Source organism: Artemia franciscana, unplaced genomic scaffold, assembly GCF_032884065.1.
Source record: "Artemia franciscana unplaced genomic scaffold, ASM3288406v1 Scaffold_592, whole genome shotgun sequence".
Classification (NCBI taxonomy): domain Eukaryota; kingdom Metazoa; phylum Arthropoda; class Branchiopoda; order Anostraca; family Artemiidae; genus Artemia; species Artemia franciscana.
The window spans coordinates 62,316-78,999 of record NW_027066231.1 but is presented as its reverse complement, the minus strand read 5'-3'; the positions used below and the strand labels follow the sequence as shown (position 1 = coordinate 78,999).

Genomic DNA, 16,684 nt, shown 5'->3' with positions numbered 1-16,684 from the left:
TGAACGACACGGTGTGCATCCAGGTTATCGAAATATCATTTCTGCTTATCATAAATTTTTAGGCCCTGTTGGAGAAAGAAAGGGGGTGGAGCAAGAGAACTATAAACTTATTGCTATGGGGAGGGGAAATGGGTCGAACAGTTGGTATCACCAATTCAGATGAAAGTAATCTTTTTATGCTATAAGCTTCTAGGGAACTTACAATTTATGCATGGTTAAGGAGCAGGATGAATCAAATCATGATGTACGTTTTATTTATCTTGTGCAAAATGTATGTAGGCCTATGTATGTTTATACAGTTTATTTTACGCAATATATTTTAGACAATGTATTTTATTTGAAATAAAGTATCGGTAGATTAAGAAAAAACATAGTATTGGTTTTGCTGTTATTATAAGATGAGCCTATTCATAAAAATTCAGTTTCAAAGAGGAAATTTTCATGAGTCTTGGGTAATTACAATTTCTTAGAAATCCTGTTACGACTGGGTATCATTTGAGAACTGCCGCTTAGAATTAAATAGATCAAGATAGTAAACTTACTTCATTTAATGAATCCTGCAAGTGGGAATCCTAAATTAGTCTTGAGTGGCGACGAGATATCCAAGACATCGTTATAAAATTTGTATTTTTTTGTAATTTAAAAATAAATTAAATTAAACAAACATAGCAATTGGTTGAAGGTCAAGTGGCCTGCTTGCAGTGACTGAATTAACTAATTAAGTCAAATCTTCAACACCAAAATTAAGACAATAAAAAGAAGAAAGAATAGATGATGAAAAAATTACAACTAGATCATGGTTTTCGAAAAGAACCCGCTCTTACCTGCATCTCATCTAAAAAGAAAATTCTTGACCGGTAATTTCAATGAATCAACTGATTCAGATGTTGTCTGGGAAACCATCCCAGAGGGCTATAGCCACCTGAGGTTAAACCCTTAGCCTATAACTAAGGGTTCGGGAAAATTAACTCTTTAAAAATCTTAATTTATTGTTTGGGACGTTTTTCTAAAAACATTGAGATTAGCTAAATTTTTAGTCGATGAAAAAAGTCGGCCGAAGTGACCAGCCAATCGATAAAATTGATCAACCTTGATTAGTCGATCGAGGACGACGTACCATGTTTACGTCACATTTTTGTCAATATTCCCACTGTCTTCTATAATTTTATTTAAATCTTGATTTGAGCTGTTGAAAACGACCACCTTCCGGGTAGATAATCTAATTGCTAAACTTTTGTTTGAAATTTATACCGAAGATATGTTTTTTTTCATAAAAATCAATTTTAATTGAATAGTTAATTTCTATTTTCTTATTAACTAATGTTGGGAACAAGTAGATTTTGTTTTGTCATGAAAATTCTAGATTTTTGGCACTCTATTTTCGGAATTTTGGGGAGAACAAAATTATTCGAGCAGTATTGTGGAAATCATGGTATGAATAGTTCTCATCTCGTGTTTTGACTAAAGTCCTCTTCTTTCAGGTTGATCGGCTTTGTCTTAATTGCCATAGAATGGAGCAAAGTGAATGCGAGTGCCCTTGTGAATGTCCGCTTGAGTTGGATCTATGTCGCGGAGAAACTTTAGATAAAGGGAATAAAGATGTCTGTCAGCCAGAAAGTGAAACTTCTCGTGATCCACTCCCATCTGTAACTGAACTTGGTTTTAACTATTTAGATTCGTGTCGTCATCTGGATTGTGAATACTATGAAACTGAGGGGTAAGATATTGTCTTCTTTTTTTGGGGGGGGGGAGGGGGGGGTAAAGGGAATCAAAATCCTCTGGATCGATTAATGGTGCGTAGGGTCATGAGTTTTAAAAGTTTGATGTAAATGAGTTCATGTAATGAACTCATTACTGAGTTCAAGTTAATGAACTCATAAATGAGTTCATGTAATGAAACGATTCATGTAAATGAGTTTTAAAAGACGCCTTGCTATTTAATAACTTTGACTATCGAATCTACGTGAAAGAAAATAATATTCTCTATTACATCTACATTTTAATCGTCTTTTAGTTCTTCTCTGACTTTATGAAAAAAAAAACTAAAAACAAATGCTGAAATCTTAAATTTTTAGTCCAATTATGTTGAACTAATCTACTGCTCTTTTTAAAGCCCATCCAAGGAGTATGGATAGCTGAAAGAATGGGTAATGGCACTAATGTCGACAAAATACTACCAACGACATCCTGCCTATGGCGATACTTGGTATTTTTTTCAGTGCAATAGTAAAAATAATTAATTTTATTAGTGCGGTTGCCAAAAATACTACTACTACTAACAGCTCACCGCAGCACCAAGCCGCTTGAGACCAACACAGCTACACATACTCCTCCACCCAAATCTATTCAAAGCCTCCCTCTTTATACCCTCCCAGGAGGGTGGTAATAAGTTTCTGATCGTATTGCCTGGCAGAAAAATGATTGCAGAGTTTGAAAAGATGCCAACTGTCACCATACGCTAGATGACGTTGATAGCTTTTTGTCGACATTAGCCCTAGTTTCTACTATTGTAGGTTACCCGTTTTCTTTGGCCGTTCCCTCTTTTTTTTGGCCTTTCCCTCTTTTTCTTTTCATTTCGATGAATTTAGATCAAATCATAGGAATTCAGGAGGGTGTTGATAGCTTATGAAATAGGATTCCGTATTTTTTGAAGAATTGCCATTGTTTTCTCCCAGTTTATTATTTCCTTTTGCTTATTGAACATTATGCAATACAACATGGTAAGTTTGCTCAGAAGTATGCTGGACACACGGTGGGTAATTGCTTTGAAGATAAAATTGGGACCCCTCTCTCAGAATTTTTTTAGAACCTTTTTTTAGCATTTTTTTTTCTTACCGCAAGATTAAGGGGGTTTTGGTCTTAATATTTGGTCTATAATAACATAAACACAGGTTACTTGTTAATTAAACGAAACACACTCAAGAATTACGCTAGGTAGGATCTGTTGAAAAACCGGTTTGCCTAATGGTTAATCCTAATGAAATATACCTAAATATGATAAATATATAGTATTTTTTTTTTGCAAAATTATGGGAACTACAGCAGAATATTATTGAAATACTGCAGTAACTTCGAACTGCAGTTACAAATCCTACTGTCAGCAAACCACGTATTGACACGCAAATGGACTGATTTCAAATATGATTTATTGTCACACTTCCAAAAATGGTCTTGTAAGAGTATAAAGTCATATTGTGTCCAGTGATGCACTGTTTTGTTTGGGCAACAATCCCTTATCCCGGAAAAATCTAATTGCTTCTTTATCGGTCCTTGGCAAATCCCATCCTTGGCAAAACATCCATGGTCAGATAGTATCTTCTTTCGCTATATATTGGAAACTGAATACATACAGTATTGAATACAGATAGTAATCCAGTTTCTCGCAGATTCAATCTTACAGAGCGTAATTCTTGAGTGTGTTTTGTTTAATTACCAAGTACTAAATATAGAATAGAATGCGTTTATATTCTATGGCTAGCCTGTGTGGGATTAATAATAAAATGATTAAAATAATAACAAATTAACAAGAGCTTTATGAAATAAAATGGAGTTTTAAGTAAAGATGAATCACAGAACTTTGTCAATTTCTTAAATTATTAATGTCATAACTTCTTTATTAATTTGTAAAATTTATCAAATATTTCTTTATTTCAAATAAAATCTAATATAATTTATAGTGATTCATAGTTGACTCATTTTCTTTTAGCTGTCTTGTTACATGTGCTACTTCTGACAAACTGTGTGTAGCAATTCTCAAATTCCAAGAACTTTGTCAATTTTCTCCAATAAACCTGTTTCAAATAAAACCTAATATGCTTTATAATGATTCATAGTTGACTTGTTGCTTTCTTTGAGCTCTCTTGATACATGTGCTGCTTCTGACAAACTGTGCGTGGCAATCCTCAAATTCCAATCTTTCCCTGAATATAAAACACGTTCATTATAAAAAAGCTTAATATTTATCTATTGAGAGATAACTGTAATTGCTTTACATTTTCTTTGCCAGTTTTGAAAATGTCAAATCCCTATTCACTTAGAGCTTTTACAAAGCGCCACAAGAATACTTTTTATCCCTCTGTTTTATTTGATGCTCATCAATTTTTCTAACTAACATAAATTTATATTTAATATATTTAATAATGATTAAATTCTGGGTGTTTGACATTTAGCTCTTTTGTAGGAATATAGTATTTAAAACAATCAAAAATAAGTAAATAGTTGGAAACACAGTAGAACTGTTAGAGTTGAATACCTTATGTTTTAATGGAAATACAGTTCTACATAAGAAAAAACATATCACTACAAAACAAGCTGAAATTTAGGATAATTATAAAGATCCTCCAGATCCGTTGTTGGTGCAGAGGGGTTTGAACGGGCGCTTCAGTTCTTTTTACGGGGACAAGTGGAGAACTTGTTACCCAACCATGCTGCGGTGGGACTAAACCCTTGGCTCCATGTTGACGGCCCTAAGCAGAGTATCAATATACTCTGCTACAGCAGGGCTAATTTACCACATTACAATATTTGCTTATAGAAGATGGGGAGGGAAAATTACGCAGTTAAACTTCTTTGATTATACTTATTTCCCTTTACTACTTCTACTTACAACTGAATTCAGCAAAACAGAGGCAAATACTGGTCCTCCTGATCCAGCCCACGCCGAAACAAATCCTCGTTTACTGAGTAAGATCAGGGCCATGGTTTTTTTTTGTTGTCAAATGAACGTGTTTTAATGCTTAGAATTTAATTTAAAAGGACTAATTTCTTTGAGATGTAGTCACAATTATTAAAGACCGCCTAATCCTTCCCGCCTCAATGGAGGTAACCCTTCTCATTTAGTGTTGTTTCTCTGTTTTTTATTTTAAATTTTTATATAAGCTATTTTCTCCTTGTTTTACGTTCAGTGACTTTTTTTTTTCGTTTATTTATTTGAAAGAAAGTGTTTTTGATTGTTATCATTATTTAGTCATAAAACTAAACATTTATTCTTGTAGTTACATAATGATTACATTCACATAAAACCATGTAGTGACTCGACTGAAGCTATGCGTAGCTAAATAAGGGGAAGCCGAATTGGGATTTTTGAATCAATTGCACTAAGATAAAATTATTCCCCCGACTTTAGAACCTATGGTAAATAAATGTGACAAAATTGGTCCACTAATATTGATCTACTTATTCAAAATTTTGAAAGTTAATTTTTTTCTTTTTTTACATATTAGGGAGTGCATGGGAGTTGTTGGATGTGAATGGTGCTATTTACAGTCAGATGGAGAGACTTTCTTGAATCAACCAATCTGCTCGTTGCAGCACAAGTGCTTTGGTGGGGTTAAAGGTGGATTTTCTCCTTACCTGCCTTCTTCACAAGGTACAATCTTTTTATCTTTTATGTTTTCTTAAGAAAATTTGAAATATCCTGTTCAAGTATTTTAGTTGCCACTTTATATATTTATAACCTCATAACCTATTCACCCTCCTCCCAAAATGACCATTACAAGGGAAAGTGCTCTGACTGCTTATTTTTGCATATCATTTCTATAAAATTATCATGGGGGAAATCACCTGAGGGCAATGCATTGGTGGACATCCCTCTAGTTTGTCCTGTTTAAAATATGCTGGGTCACCTCCCGCAGTATTTCCAAGAATTTCCTTTTCTTAATTTTACTCAAGCTTAATATGAGGAGGCTGGCTCTTCTCTTTCTCCCCTTGCTGTGAACTTAAAAAAAACTTAAAGTTTAAAAAAGAAAAAAGAATTCGGTCTTTGTGTGCCTCTCGATGCTATTGGCGAAGTTCTTTTCCGTCTCGATGTCAGAAAGAGACGGAGACAGAGTTAACATCTATGAAGACAGTAAATTTGTGACTATAGAGACTTGAGAAATTTAGTCTGTCAAAGGAAAAAAAATAAGGTTATTTTTTGGTATAAAAAGGGATTTGTGTTGACGTACATTATTTAGTGCAAATAATTAGTGCAAGATTAGGGCATCACCTTCTAATATTTAATCGAACTCCTATAGCAATGGAATTTAACGTGGAATATAGTATACTCATCAGTAGTGGCATATGGTTACCATAGAGCGTGACACCCAGGGAACCATCCCGGAGAAACTCTCTTGCCGTTTCATAAGGTCCTTACTTTTGGTAATTAATACTGTGGTGTTTTGGAAACTTCAATTTGTAATCACTTAAGAAAGTGCAGCGCAAATACCCTCTGCTGGGTTATACGCGTCAATACCTAACAGAAAGGGTCCTTTGACCGGGAGCACCAGAAGATAATGGAAAAAGTTTAAACCAGAATCCTTTTAATCTCTTTCGCTGTAGCATAATTGATATAACCCTCACCACGTTCAATTTGAGAATGCCAATTAAAACTTCAAGGACCATTGGACCGGTTCTATTCTAAAAGCTAGCAAAGGGTTCGAAATTAAAATTCAGGTCGGAAAAATCCGCAATTAACAGACGCTGGGAGAAATGCAGTCATTTTGATTCATAAGTATCCCAGAGAAGGAAATATGAATTGCATTTTTTTTTTATCTTTTACGGTCACCTAACAGTCCAAAAAAACAATGCTAAATAAAAAAAGAAAATGCTGTCTTAGCCAATTGTAAATTGAGATCTTCATTATAGCATTTTTTCATTCGTTTTTGTTGCTTTTTAAGGTTTGATCTTTCAGAAGCCACCTCTCTTATGAATGCATTCTTGGTTTTCAGTTTAAGTTAGATTTTTTTTTTTTTTTTTGTCATTTCCCAATTCCATTTTCTTGGCCCTAAGGACGAACCCAATGGTGTAAATAGTGAATACATTTTTCCCCACGCGCAGCATCTGTTGGGGTGCCATTTGGATATTATTCGTGAAAGATAGACCTACTTACGTCATTAAGGGCAGGGATATAGCAAACTATCTAACAAACACAACTTAGAACCAATAGGGAAATTTTCTCAAGACGGTTGAATTCAATTCAGTGAATATTTTGGCCCTATGTCCAAGGGCTGTCTTCAGCACAACACCATATATATATATATATATATATATATATATATATATATATATATATATATATATATATATATATATATATATGTGTATAAACTTACCTTAAAATGCGAAGATTAAAACTAAAAATGTTTAAAAAAACTTTTTAAAACAGCCTTAGCATCGTTACTTCAACGAAGCTCAACCAGGACTAATAAATAAAATGATGTGAGATGATAAATTCATTCAAACGAAACAAAACAAAATAAGTAAATGCAAAATTTCAAAGCTAATCTTGCTTTTTTGGCAGCTAGTCTCAAAGGCCTTTTTGTAACGTGTTCAATACTATTATAAATTTGTTTATTATCAAATTGGTTATTCGTTTACTAAACCAATAAATAATAGTATTGAGCCCGCATTTGTGTTGTTAAAACTCCCTGAGCTGGTGGCAAGCCTAGACAGTAAAACCCAAGACACAAAAACTGACAGTCAACTAAATACTAGTCAACCAATATTTAATTTATTTTTCGTTAATCCAACTATCTTAGCCTATAAATGGGTTCACTCTTCCAAGGCTCCAAGTAGACAGCCCCTTTTAGGCTTTGGACACTTATTCCCCTTGCAGTTCCAGTCAATTTGTTTGTCAATTAACATTGAATTAAGTTTTTATTAGTGGAAATGTCTAAGTTTATAAATTGGATCAATCGCCTTGCCTGACACTCGTCGCAGACGCTGACTTTAGACGCTTGTTTGCCTGTCATTCCATGCAAATTAACGGTCCTGTATCAATTCTAAATTCTTTATTCAACCTGCCTAAGACCATGTGTAGGCGTGCTTAGTTACCTCTCATTCCAGGCAATCTAATGGTCCTATGTCGGTTTCAAATTCTTGGTCAACCTGCCTGAGACTAGGCGGGTGTGCCTTTCTAAAAGATAACAAATTCATTCCGTTCTTCAATTCGGTCCAATAACAGAATCATACTTACTCCCACCGTTTACCCGTGCCACTTAACCAAACACTTGGAAAACTGTCGGTTCTATTACTATCTTAATTCCATGATATCTACCTCAATTCTGCCCTAGGAATGACGTATGGACGGATAATAGATAGACTTATTTATTAACAAATGAACTAACATCAATTTTATACAATCCTCATAAGGGAGCTAATGCCAGATTTGCCTCTCACTCAATAGGACTATCTGTTTTGGCTTTTTCTACAATTAGCCATGGCTCGATGCCCACAACTATTCGATTTTAATTCAGACCATAAGTAGATATACCTAGTAGGTAGGTAAATATCCATTTATTTCAACCAAAAAAATTGGATAAATTATACGACAATCAACATTATTCTGTTCAGTTTAGGGACCTAAAATGATAATATCATATTATGATAATATAATATAATAATGATAATATAAACAAATAAGTTGATAATATGTTATAAAAATATATTAAGATAATAATATGTCATAAGAAATATATTAAAATAATAATATCGTATAAATATATTAATTATAGTTATAAAAATATGTATTAGGCTAAGCATGTTAAGCCCTGTTAAGCATGACCTAAATATGTACTCCTTTATTAGTAATTAGTACATTTATTAATATACATGAAAATTCGTATAATTATAGAAAACACAACGAAAATAACTTAATGAGGGACACTCCCTCATATCAATATGCCGTCAACTTTTGCTTGCAAGGTGAATTAAAATCAAATAGCTGTGGGCATCAAACTATGGTTAATTATAGAAAAAGCCAAGATAGAAATTGAATATTTCGTGAGAACAAATGATTATAAGGTGATTTAAGAATAAATGAGCCGTACTTCGGTTTTCTCAAAAGAGAAGCCGATACTTTAGTAATCCCTGATATCAACCTTGAACCACTTCCCCAATCACATAATCAAATACGTCATCAACCCCTTAGCTCTCGAAGGGTATCCGTAAGAAATGCAACAGCTAAAATAAGAAATCAGGTGACCTAGCTCCCCAATTTATTTAATTGCTGGTTCGTTTGTTTGAGGGAATGGATTTTTCTTTTACTTCTCAGTTGTTGGCTAGGATCCGCGGATGGAAGCTCATGTTTATTTGGATTTTGTGCAAATCGCGGATATTGGCGAGTATCTCACTTTATTGTTGTTAGGTATTTGATTTTAATTCTTATAATTTTTATGGCACTTGGTGCCATAAAATTATATGTCACCAAGTGACATATAATAATCGCAAATTCTGTCGGTCCCGGTTTTGCTATTTTAGGCACTTCCAGGTAAGCTAGGACGCTGAAATTTGGCAGGCGTATCAGGGACTGGACCAAATTAAATTAGAAATAGTTGTTTTCCCGAATTGATCATCTGGGGGGGGGGGAGAGTGGGGGGGCCCGTTAATTCGGAAAAAATAGAAAAATTGAAGTATTTTTAACTTACGAACGGTTGATCAGATCTTAATGAAATTTGATGTTTGGAAGGATATTGTGTCTCAGAGCTGTTATTTAAAATTTTGACCGGATCTGATGACATTCAGGGGGGAGTTGGGAGGGGGAAACCTAAAATCTTGGAAAACACTTAGAGTGGAGGGATCGGGAAAAAACTTGGTGGGAAAAATAAGCACAAGTCCTAGATACATGATTGACATAACCAGAATGGATCCGCTGTCTTTGGGGTAGTTGGGGGGGGGGGGTAATTCTGAAAAATTAGAAAAAATAAGGTATTTTTAACTTACGAACGGGGTGATCAGATCTCAATGAAATTTGGTATTTAGAAGGATATCGTGTCTCAGAGCTCTTATTGTAAATCCCGACAGGATCTGGTGACATTGGGGGGGGAGCTGGGAGGGGGAAACCTAAAATCTTGGCAAACACTTAGAGTGGAGGGATTGGGATGAAGCTTGGTGGAATAAATAAGCAGAAGTCTTAGATACGTGATTTACATAATTGGAATGGATCCGCTCTATTGGGAGGGGGGGGGTTAATTCTGAAAAATTAGAAAAAAAGACGTATTTTCAACTTACGAAGGAGTGATCGGATCTTCATGAAATTTCATATTTAGAAGGACCTCGTAACTCAGATCTCTTATTTTAAATCTCAACCGGATCCAGCGTCACTGGGGGGGGCAGTTGGGGGAAACAGAAATCTTAGAAAAAACTTAAAACGGAGAGATCAGGATGAAACTGGATGGGAAGAATAAAAACCTGTCTAAGATACGTGACTGACATAACCGGATTAGATCTGCTCTCTTTGGTGGAGTTGGAGGGGGGGGGGCAATTTTGAAAATTGAGTTATTTGTAACTTACGAAAGGGTGACCAGATCTTAATGAAATTTGATATTTAGAAGGATCTTGTGCTCTAAAGCTCTAATTTAAAATTCCGACCAGATCATGTGACATTGGGGGGAGTTGGAGGGGAAAACCGGAATTCTTGGAAAACGTGAAAATTGGGGTATTTTTGTCTTACGAATAGGTGATTGGATCTTAATGTTATTTGATATTTAGAAGGAATTCATGTCTCAGAGCTCTTATTTCAAATCCCGACCAGATCTTTTGACATTGGGGGGAGTTGGAGGGGGAAATCTTGGAAAACACTTGGAGTGGAGGAATCGGGATGAAGCTTGGTGGATAGAATAAGCAAATGTCCTTGATACTTGATTGACGTAACCGTACTGGATTCGCTCTCTTTGGGGGAATTGGGGGGAGGGGTTCAGTGATTTGGCAAGTTTGGTGCTTCTGGACGTGCTAGGACGATGAAAATTGGTAGACTTGTCAGGGAGCTGCACAAATTGACTTGATAAAGTCGTTTTCTCAGATTCGACCATCTATGGAGCTAAAGGGAGAGGAAAAATTAGAAAAAATTAGGTATTTATAACTTACGAGTGGGTGATCGGATCTTAATGAATTTTGATATTTAGAAGGACACCGTGACTCAGAGCTCTTATTTTAAATCCTGACCGGCATTAAGCCTCTTATTTTCCTTTTAAATCAATCTATTGATTCTTAGAATTTTGTTAGAGCTCATACCATATGAGCTCTTGAGATTCGAGTTTTCTCAGATTCGACCATCTGGGGGTCTAAAGGGAGAGGAAAAATTAGAAAAAATTAGGTGTTTATTACTTACGAGTGGATGATCGGATCTGAATGAATTTTGATATTTAGAAGGACATCATGACTCAGAGCTTCCTTCTATTTTAAATCCTGACCGGCATTAAGCCTCTGATTTTCCTTTTAAATCAATCTGTTGATTCTTAGAATTTTGTTAGAGCTCATACCATATGAGATCTTGACTCTTAGCTCTTCTTGCCTCGTCACAAGTGCCATATGAGCTATTAGCTCTTGTTAGTCTTTTATTGAGTTTTATTTATCTTTAATTTTTGGCGGTTCTTTTCATTGATTTTTAATTGGTTTTGTTGCACTTTCCGCTTTCATTTTTTGGTTTTTTGTTTTTCCTTGATTATATCATTTTGTTCAGGCTGATGAAAAGAGGCGGTTGTTCTCTCGAAATATTCGCTTTTTGTGTTTTCTTCAGTATATTCGTTTGGCCTCTAAAACCCCCATTTTTGAAAATTTTTTTATTCTTTAAATTAATTAAAGTCCATCTACTTCCATTTATTTTCAGGGAATTATGATCAAAATATGGGAAAAAGTAAAATTTAGGAATCAAATTGCTTGTACTTACTCCCAACTGCACCATCTACTTTGTTTTAATAAGAATAAATTTTCAAAAATTATCAAATCATTATAACTGTTAAATTATATATTCGAGATTTTGCAGCCCTAAAATTTCTTTGCCCGTGGCAAGTATCACCTCTGTCCCTTCCGTAAAACCGCCTCTGGTGCCTCTTCGGGTATTAACATCCTTAGTCATGTACTAGAATTATATAACTAAAAACATATTGTTTTCAAGCACTATATGCTTTGCCCTCCACCTGAGAAGATTTACTAAATAGTAAACACTTTCAGAGTTGAAGTGACGAAAGTAACTCTTTATCACATCGCTACTGTTGATTACTTTAACCAGGAAGCTTTTAGTTAGAAATTTATTAAAAATCTTTATCTAACTGTCCATTATGTCGTGGCATAACCACCTGTGACTACTATTACAACTACTAACCTGCATGCCCCTCCTCCAACCTAATCTATTCAAAGCCTTCCTCTTACACCCTCCCAAGAAGTTTCCATTTCCCCTTAAACTTTCCTTATGACTTTCCGGCGATTTCCCCTCACAAAGAAAGAAGACATCCAGGAAATAACTCTAAAAATTATGCTACTACCACTATCTCACACCAGCACCAAGCCGCTTGACGCCAACACTGCTATGGGCACTCCTCCTCCATCTCAGTTTATCCAAAGCCTCCCTCCTTACATCCTCCCAGAAAGTTCTTATCTCCCTTAAATCTTTCCTTACGACATCTTCTCATCCGATCATTGGACGACCTGTTTTTCGTTTTTTCCTAGACAGTTGGCCGACAAGGACAAACTTTGGCAATCTGTCATCTTTCTTCCGTAGAATGTGTCCTAGCCATCTCATCCTTTCTCACATAATATCCCTAGAAAGCGGGATTGAAGTACTTTTGTCGTATAGTTTACTGTCTGAGATACGGTCAGTCAGTCGGGTAGCCAAAACAATTCGAATGAATAACTGAGTAAGACTACCAGCATGTTACTAAGTATTTGATGATGCTACGAATTATGCTATATAAAAACCCAATTTATTACTATACATCACTAGAGTACGCCTCCATACCTATAAAAATATTCTGATCCACCCCCCCCCCCCAGTTCTCAAAGAGTTGAAGCTGTTTGTACCCATATTATGGTGTATTTCCTTCACTGCTATCTAGTAAGACTTGTGATAGATAAGAGGATATACCTACAATTATAAGGTTTTGCCACTATTTCCCAAAGCCATTTTCAAAACTTTTCCACTTTGGTTTGGGGAAGCGGTGGGGACGGCGGGCCCTACGCCAGATCAGTACTAACTATTGCTTTTGTATAACTGTTGAGTTTTTTTTTTTAGAGTTATTGTTGGAGATTATGCCACAGACACGACAAACTCAAATCGGCCCAGTAGTCGGTGGGATTGTAGCAATGATTATTATAATTTCAATGGGTATTTATTGTTATAAACAACATTTGGCTCAAGAGTCATCAGTGTACCTGACGCATTTAACCGAAGGAAATGTGAGAATGTCTGAAGTAGAAGAAGAGGAAGACAATTTTGGGGCTGCTAACGGTTCTAAAGAGGGAGTAGCAGGTAACCTTCAGTGTTTTACATGGCTATTTTTTAGGTAGACACTACATAGATAACACGATGTGTTTTGCCCACTTTAAAGTGTTTACCACACTGCCGAGAAACAGATGAATGGAAACTCAAGTTTGTTTCGGAAAAACAACGACAAAACAATGCCATCTATTGTTATTTCGCATAACCCTAAAACTATTAAAGCTTTTTCATTTTAATCTGTACTAGTAACAGCACGTTGCTAGTACTGCTGTCGCTGTGGTATTTATCTTTTTACGTTTTTTTCCAGCTGGGTATGCCGTCTGTGGTCCTAGTTGTTTTAACTCATATTCTTTCCTTGCTAGAGTGCCCAACCCGCTTATATTCAATAGGGAGCCCTTGGGCCTATACCTATCCCCTGAAACCTCAAGAATTTACTATTTCGTACGTAGTAACTAAAATATTTTAATATAACGCTTCCGCCTGTTCTGTCACGCCAAGTACGTTCTTTCTACCCAGAAAGTAATGTTGGCCACGTGTTTAAAAAATATTTTTTTAAATAATTTGCCTGTTTTTGTGGGTTTTATTCAATTTCCCTTTCCCCCCTTTCCCAAAATAAAATTCTACATATATGCCTGTGCTGACACGAAGTGTACGTACTGGTCTACCTAGAAAATAGTTACGCAATAAACTGCTTCCCTGTCCAGAATAGTTTTAATGCGACCTAAGTCAAACACGTCTGAAAACTGAATCTTAATGATATTAAGGAACAAGAAAAGGAGTTTCTAATTTGACAAAAACGACGTCGAATATGGAGGATGCCTCCTTGATATCCTCCTTCTTAATTATCCCATGGAAGGTAGGGGAGATCAACTGTGACTGGCAGTGGTGCTAGTTGAAGGGCAGGAGGTATTTTATTTGTTTTTTATATTTTATTATGTTAGCATAGGTTATATTATGTTAGCATTATAGCTAATAGTAACGCGTGTCCCAAAAATAGAAATAAAAGAAAATAATCTGACTTTTTGAGAGGTGGAGTGGGGATTCTTTTTAGGTATGTCACCCTTCTTAGTAGCATGAATTATCAGAAAAAAAAATTCAAACTGGGGTTAGCACAGTGTATCAATAATAAATATTTTGACGTATAGTATAGTGGCCAATTAGGACTCTTGAACATGGTTGCTTCGAAAGAATGAAGAAGACATTGCTATGTTATCAGGCCTAAAGGTCGCTTCTGAAATAGTTGCTAAGAAGTGTTTGCCAAGCTGTTCTCAAAGGGAGGGTCAGTAGAATAATGGAAAGTGGGGTAATCATAAGTGTGATTGTACATATAGGTCTCTGTTAATTCTCCCTTCGAAAACAGTCTATCAAACAGTTTTTGACAATTATGTCAAAGGTGTACAGAGTCGAAGTACGATGTTTAGGTCTTTGGGACAATATGATATTAAGTCTTATATACGATATGAGGGATAGGGTAAGATTAAGGATAAATATAATCTGAGGTCTTGAGTACGATGTGCTAGATGTTATATTTTTTTATATTTTTGGAGAACAGCTTCAGCAAGTTGTTTCAATCATTTAACAGAATGTCATAAACACCTCCAGGACCAGCTAAAGGGGGAGGGGGGTAATTGACATAACCATACCTAAGTGAAAGTGAGGTAATCAATGCTGAATTTTAGGTGAGTCAAATGGGATGACAAGAGGCTATAGGGCAAAATTTGAAGGAAACAGAAAATCATCAAAGGGAGTAATAAGTGCAGGTTTGATTAAAGTGGGGATTTAAAGAAAAGCCCAAAGCGCATCTGTGTTGGTCTCAGCCGACTCGTTGCTGCAAAAATTCGACATTCATTCTATTCTAATTTGACATTTATCTAATTTATAATCATTTATATCTATTTATCTAATTGACTATTTTCTTTATTCTGCATCTCCCGCCCTTTATGAAACTAGAAAAAATTGACCGGGGTATTTGGACATAAAAAAGTTCTTTTTTAATCATCGAGGCCAACCCATTCCCCCTTCTTCTCCGTAATTTGTGCTAAGATTTAATCTGTCGACTTCAAATCTATTGTAAAGTTGAGTGTTTATTGTTGTTTTTAGTTCAGCAAGATATACGTTTGATTGAGCTTGACAACATAGCAGCAATGTCACCCTATCGAGTTAATACCAGATATAGGAGGCCTCCCGCGTCTGAATCCGACCATGGATACTCAACCATGACACCTCACGAAGATTCAGAGCATACTATATCTTTCCAAGAACCTCTACTAACTAGTAGAGATAGATATAGACCTGCTGTCTCAGTTTCGTCCCGTGCAAGCTCACCTCTTGGTTAGTTCATTTTTCTTTTTACTGTTTCATTATCTATGTAGACTTGTCGATAGCTTCATAATCTTTTTGTGGTCTTTGTAAGTTCTATTGTTTTATATATATATATATATATATATATATATATATATATATATATATATATATATATATATATATATATATATATGTTTTCTAGCTTATCAATAATATTTGTCTGCTTGTAACAGGGCCATCTCCAGGAATTTTTTCGGGGAAAGAGGGGGAGGAGGTTCAAATTTGTTTTTGTTTTTTTTTGGGGGGGGGGACTGTTTTACAATTTTTTTTAAAAAGTGCATCAAAATTTGTTTGTATTCACTTTTGTTACGTTTTTCACGAGTTGGATAAACATTTCGGGAAGGGGGTTCAAACCCCCTACCCCCCCCCCCCCCCAACTGGATGCAGCCTTGGCTTGCATTCTATGAAAAAAGAGTCACTAAAATTCAATGAAACGAACTACTTGTATAATAGTAATGTCGGAATAATACCTTGATCATATCAATATTCAGTATTATGGTATTATTAGGTTTCCGTATATCCGAGGATATTTTGGAAAAACAAAAACAAAAAACAGATGCATTCTGGTGTTTGCCACATTGAATTTAAAGCATAATCCGACGAACTTTGGGGAACAGATCGTGGTGTTTCCTCTGTATAAGGGATTGTTAGAAACTTATCCATAGAACCTTCTTGCACAGGAGTAGAAAAAAGTATAAACATCTTACGGGTACGTACTAATTGGGTGGAATATCTAGAAATAGACCTTTTAAATGCAAACCAAGTTTTTAAACAGTATTTCAAAACAAGTATAAAAATGTCATAAATGTCAAAATATCATGAAAGGTCGTAATTGAAGTAACTTGTCATTTTATTTTTCAAATCTTTCGGACTTTAGGCCTAAATCCATCAACAATGTTCTTTGATAACCTTGGCAATTCTTGGAGAACTGTATACTGAAGTAACTGATGCACCTAAAAAGTTAAAGAACTGTTATGGTCGAGAGACATTACCGACGAAATTTCATTCGCAATATTACATCCCGTACTATAAAGTCTTAAATTACGCAAATGTTGAAGGTTATACAGAGTATTATAAAATTGTCATTGCATTTTTAATATAATGCAGCTTATGTTACAGAATGAAAAT

General features: G+C 35.3%; 1 protein-coding gene across 2 annotated transcripts in view; it reads left to right on the top strand.

Moving 5' to 3' along the window:
- The window catches only part of LOC136043424 (VWFA and cache domain-containing protein 1-like), a 102,728-nt gene that overhangs the window by 77,160 nt on the left and 8,884 nt on the right, over positions 1-16,684 (top strand). For both annotated transcript variants that reach the window (XM_065728334.1, XM_065728336.1), the window contains exons 17-20: positions 1,482-1,717; positions 5,223-5,368; positions 12,986-13,222; positions 15,293-15,523. In XM_065728334.1, coding sequence (XP_065584406.1) covers positions 1,482-1,717; positions 5,223-5,368; positions 12,986-13,222; positions 15,293-15,523 — 850 coding nt within the window. The remainder of the gene's footprint in view (positions 1-1,481; positions 1,718-5,222; positions 5,369-12,985; positions 13,223-15,292; positions 15,524-16,684) is intronic.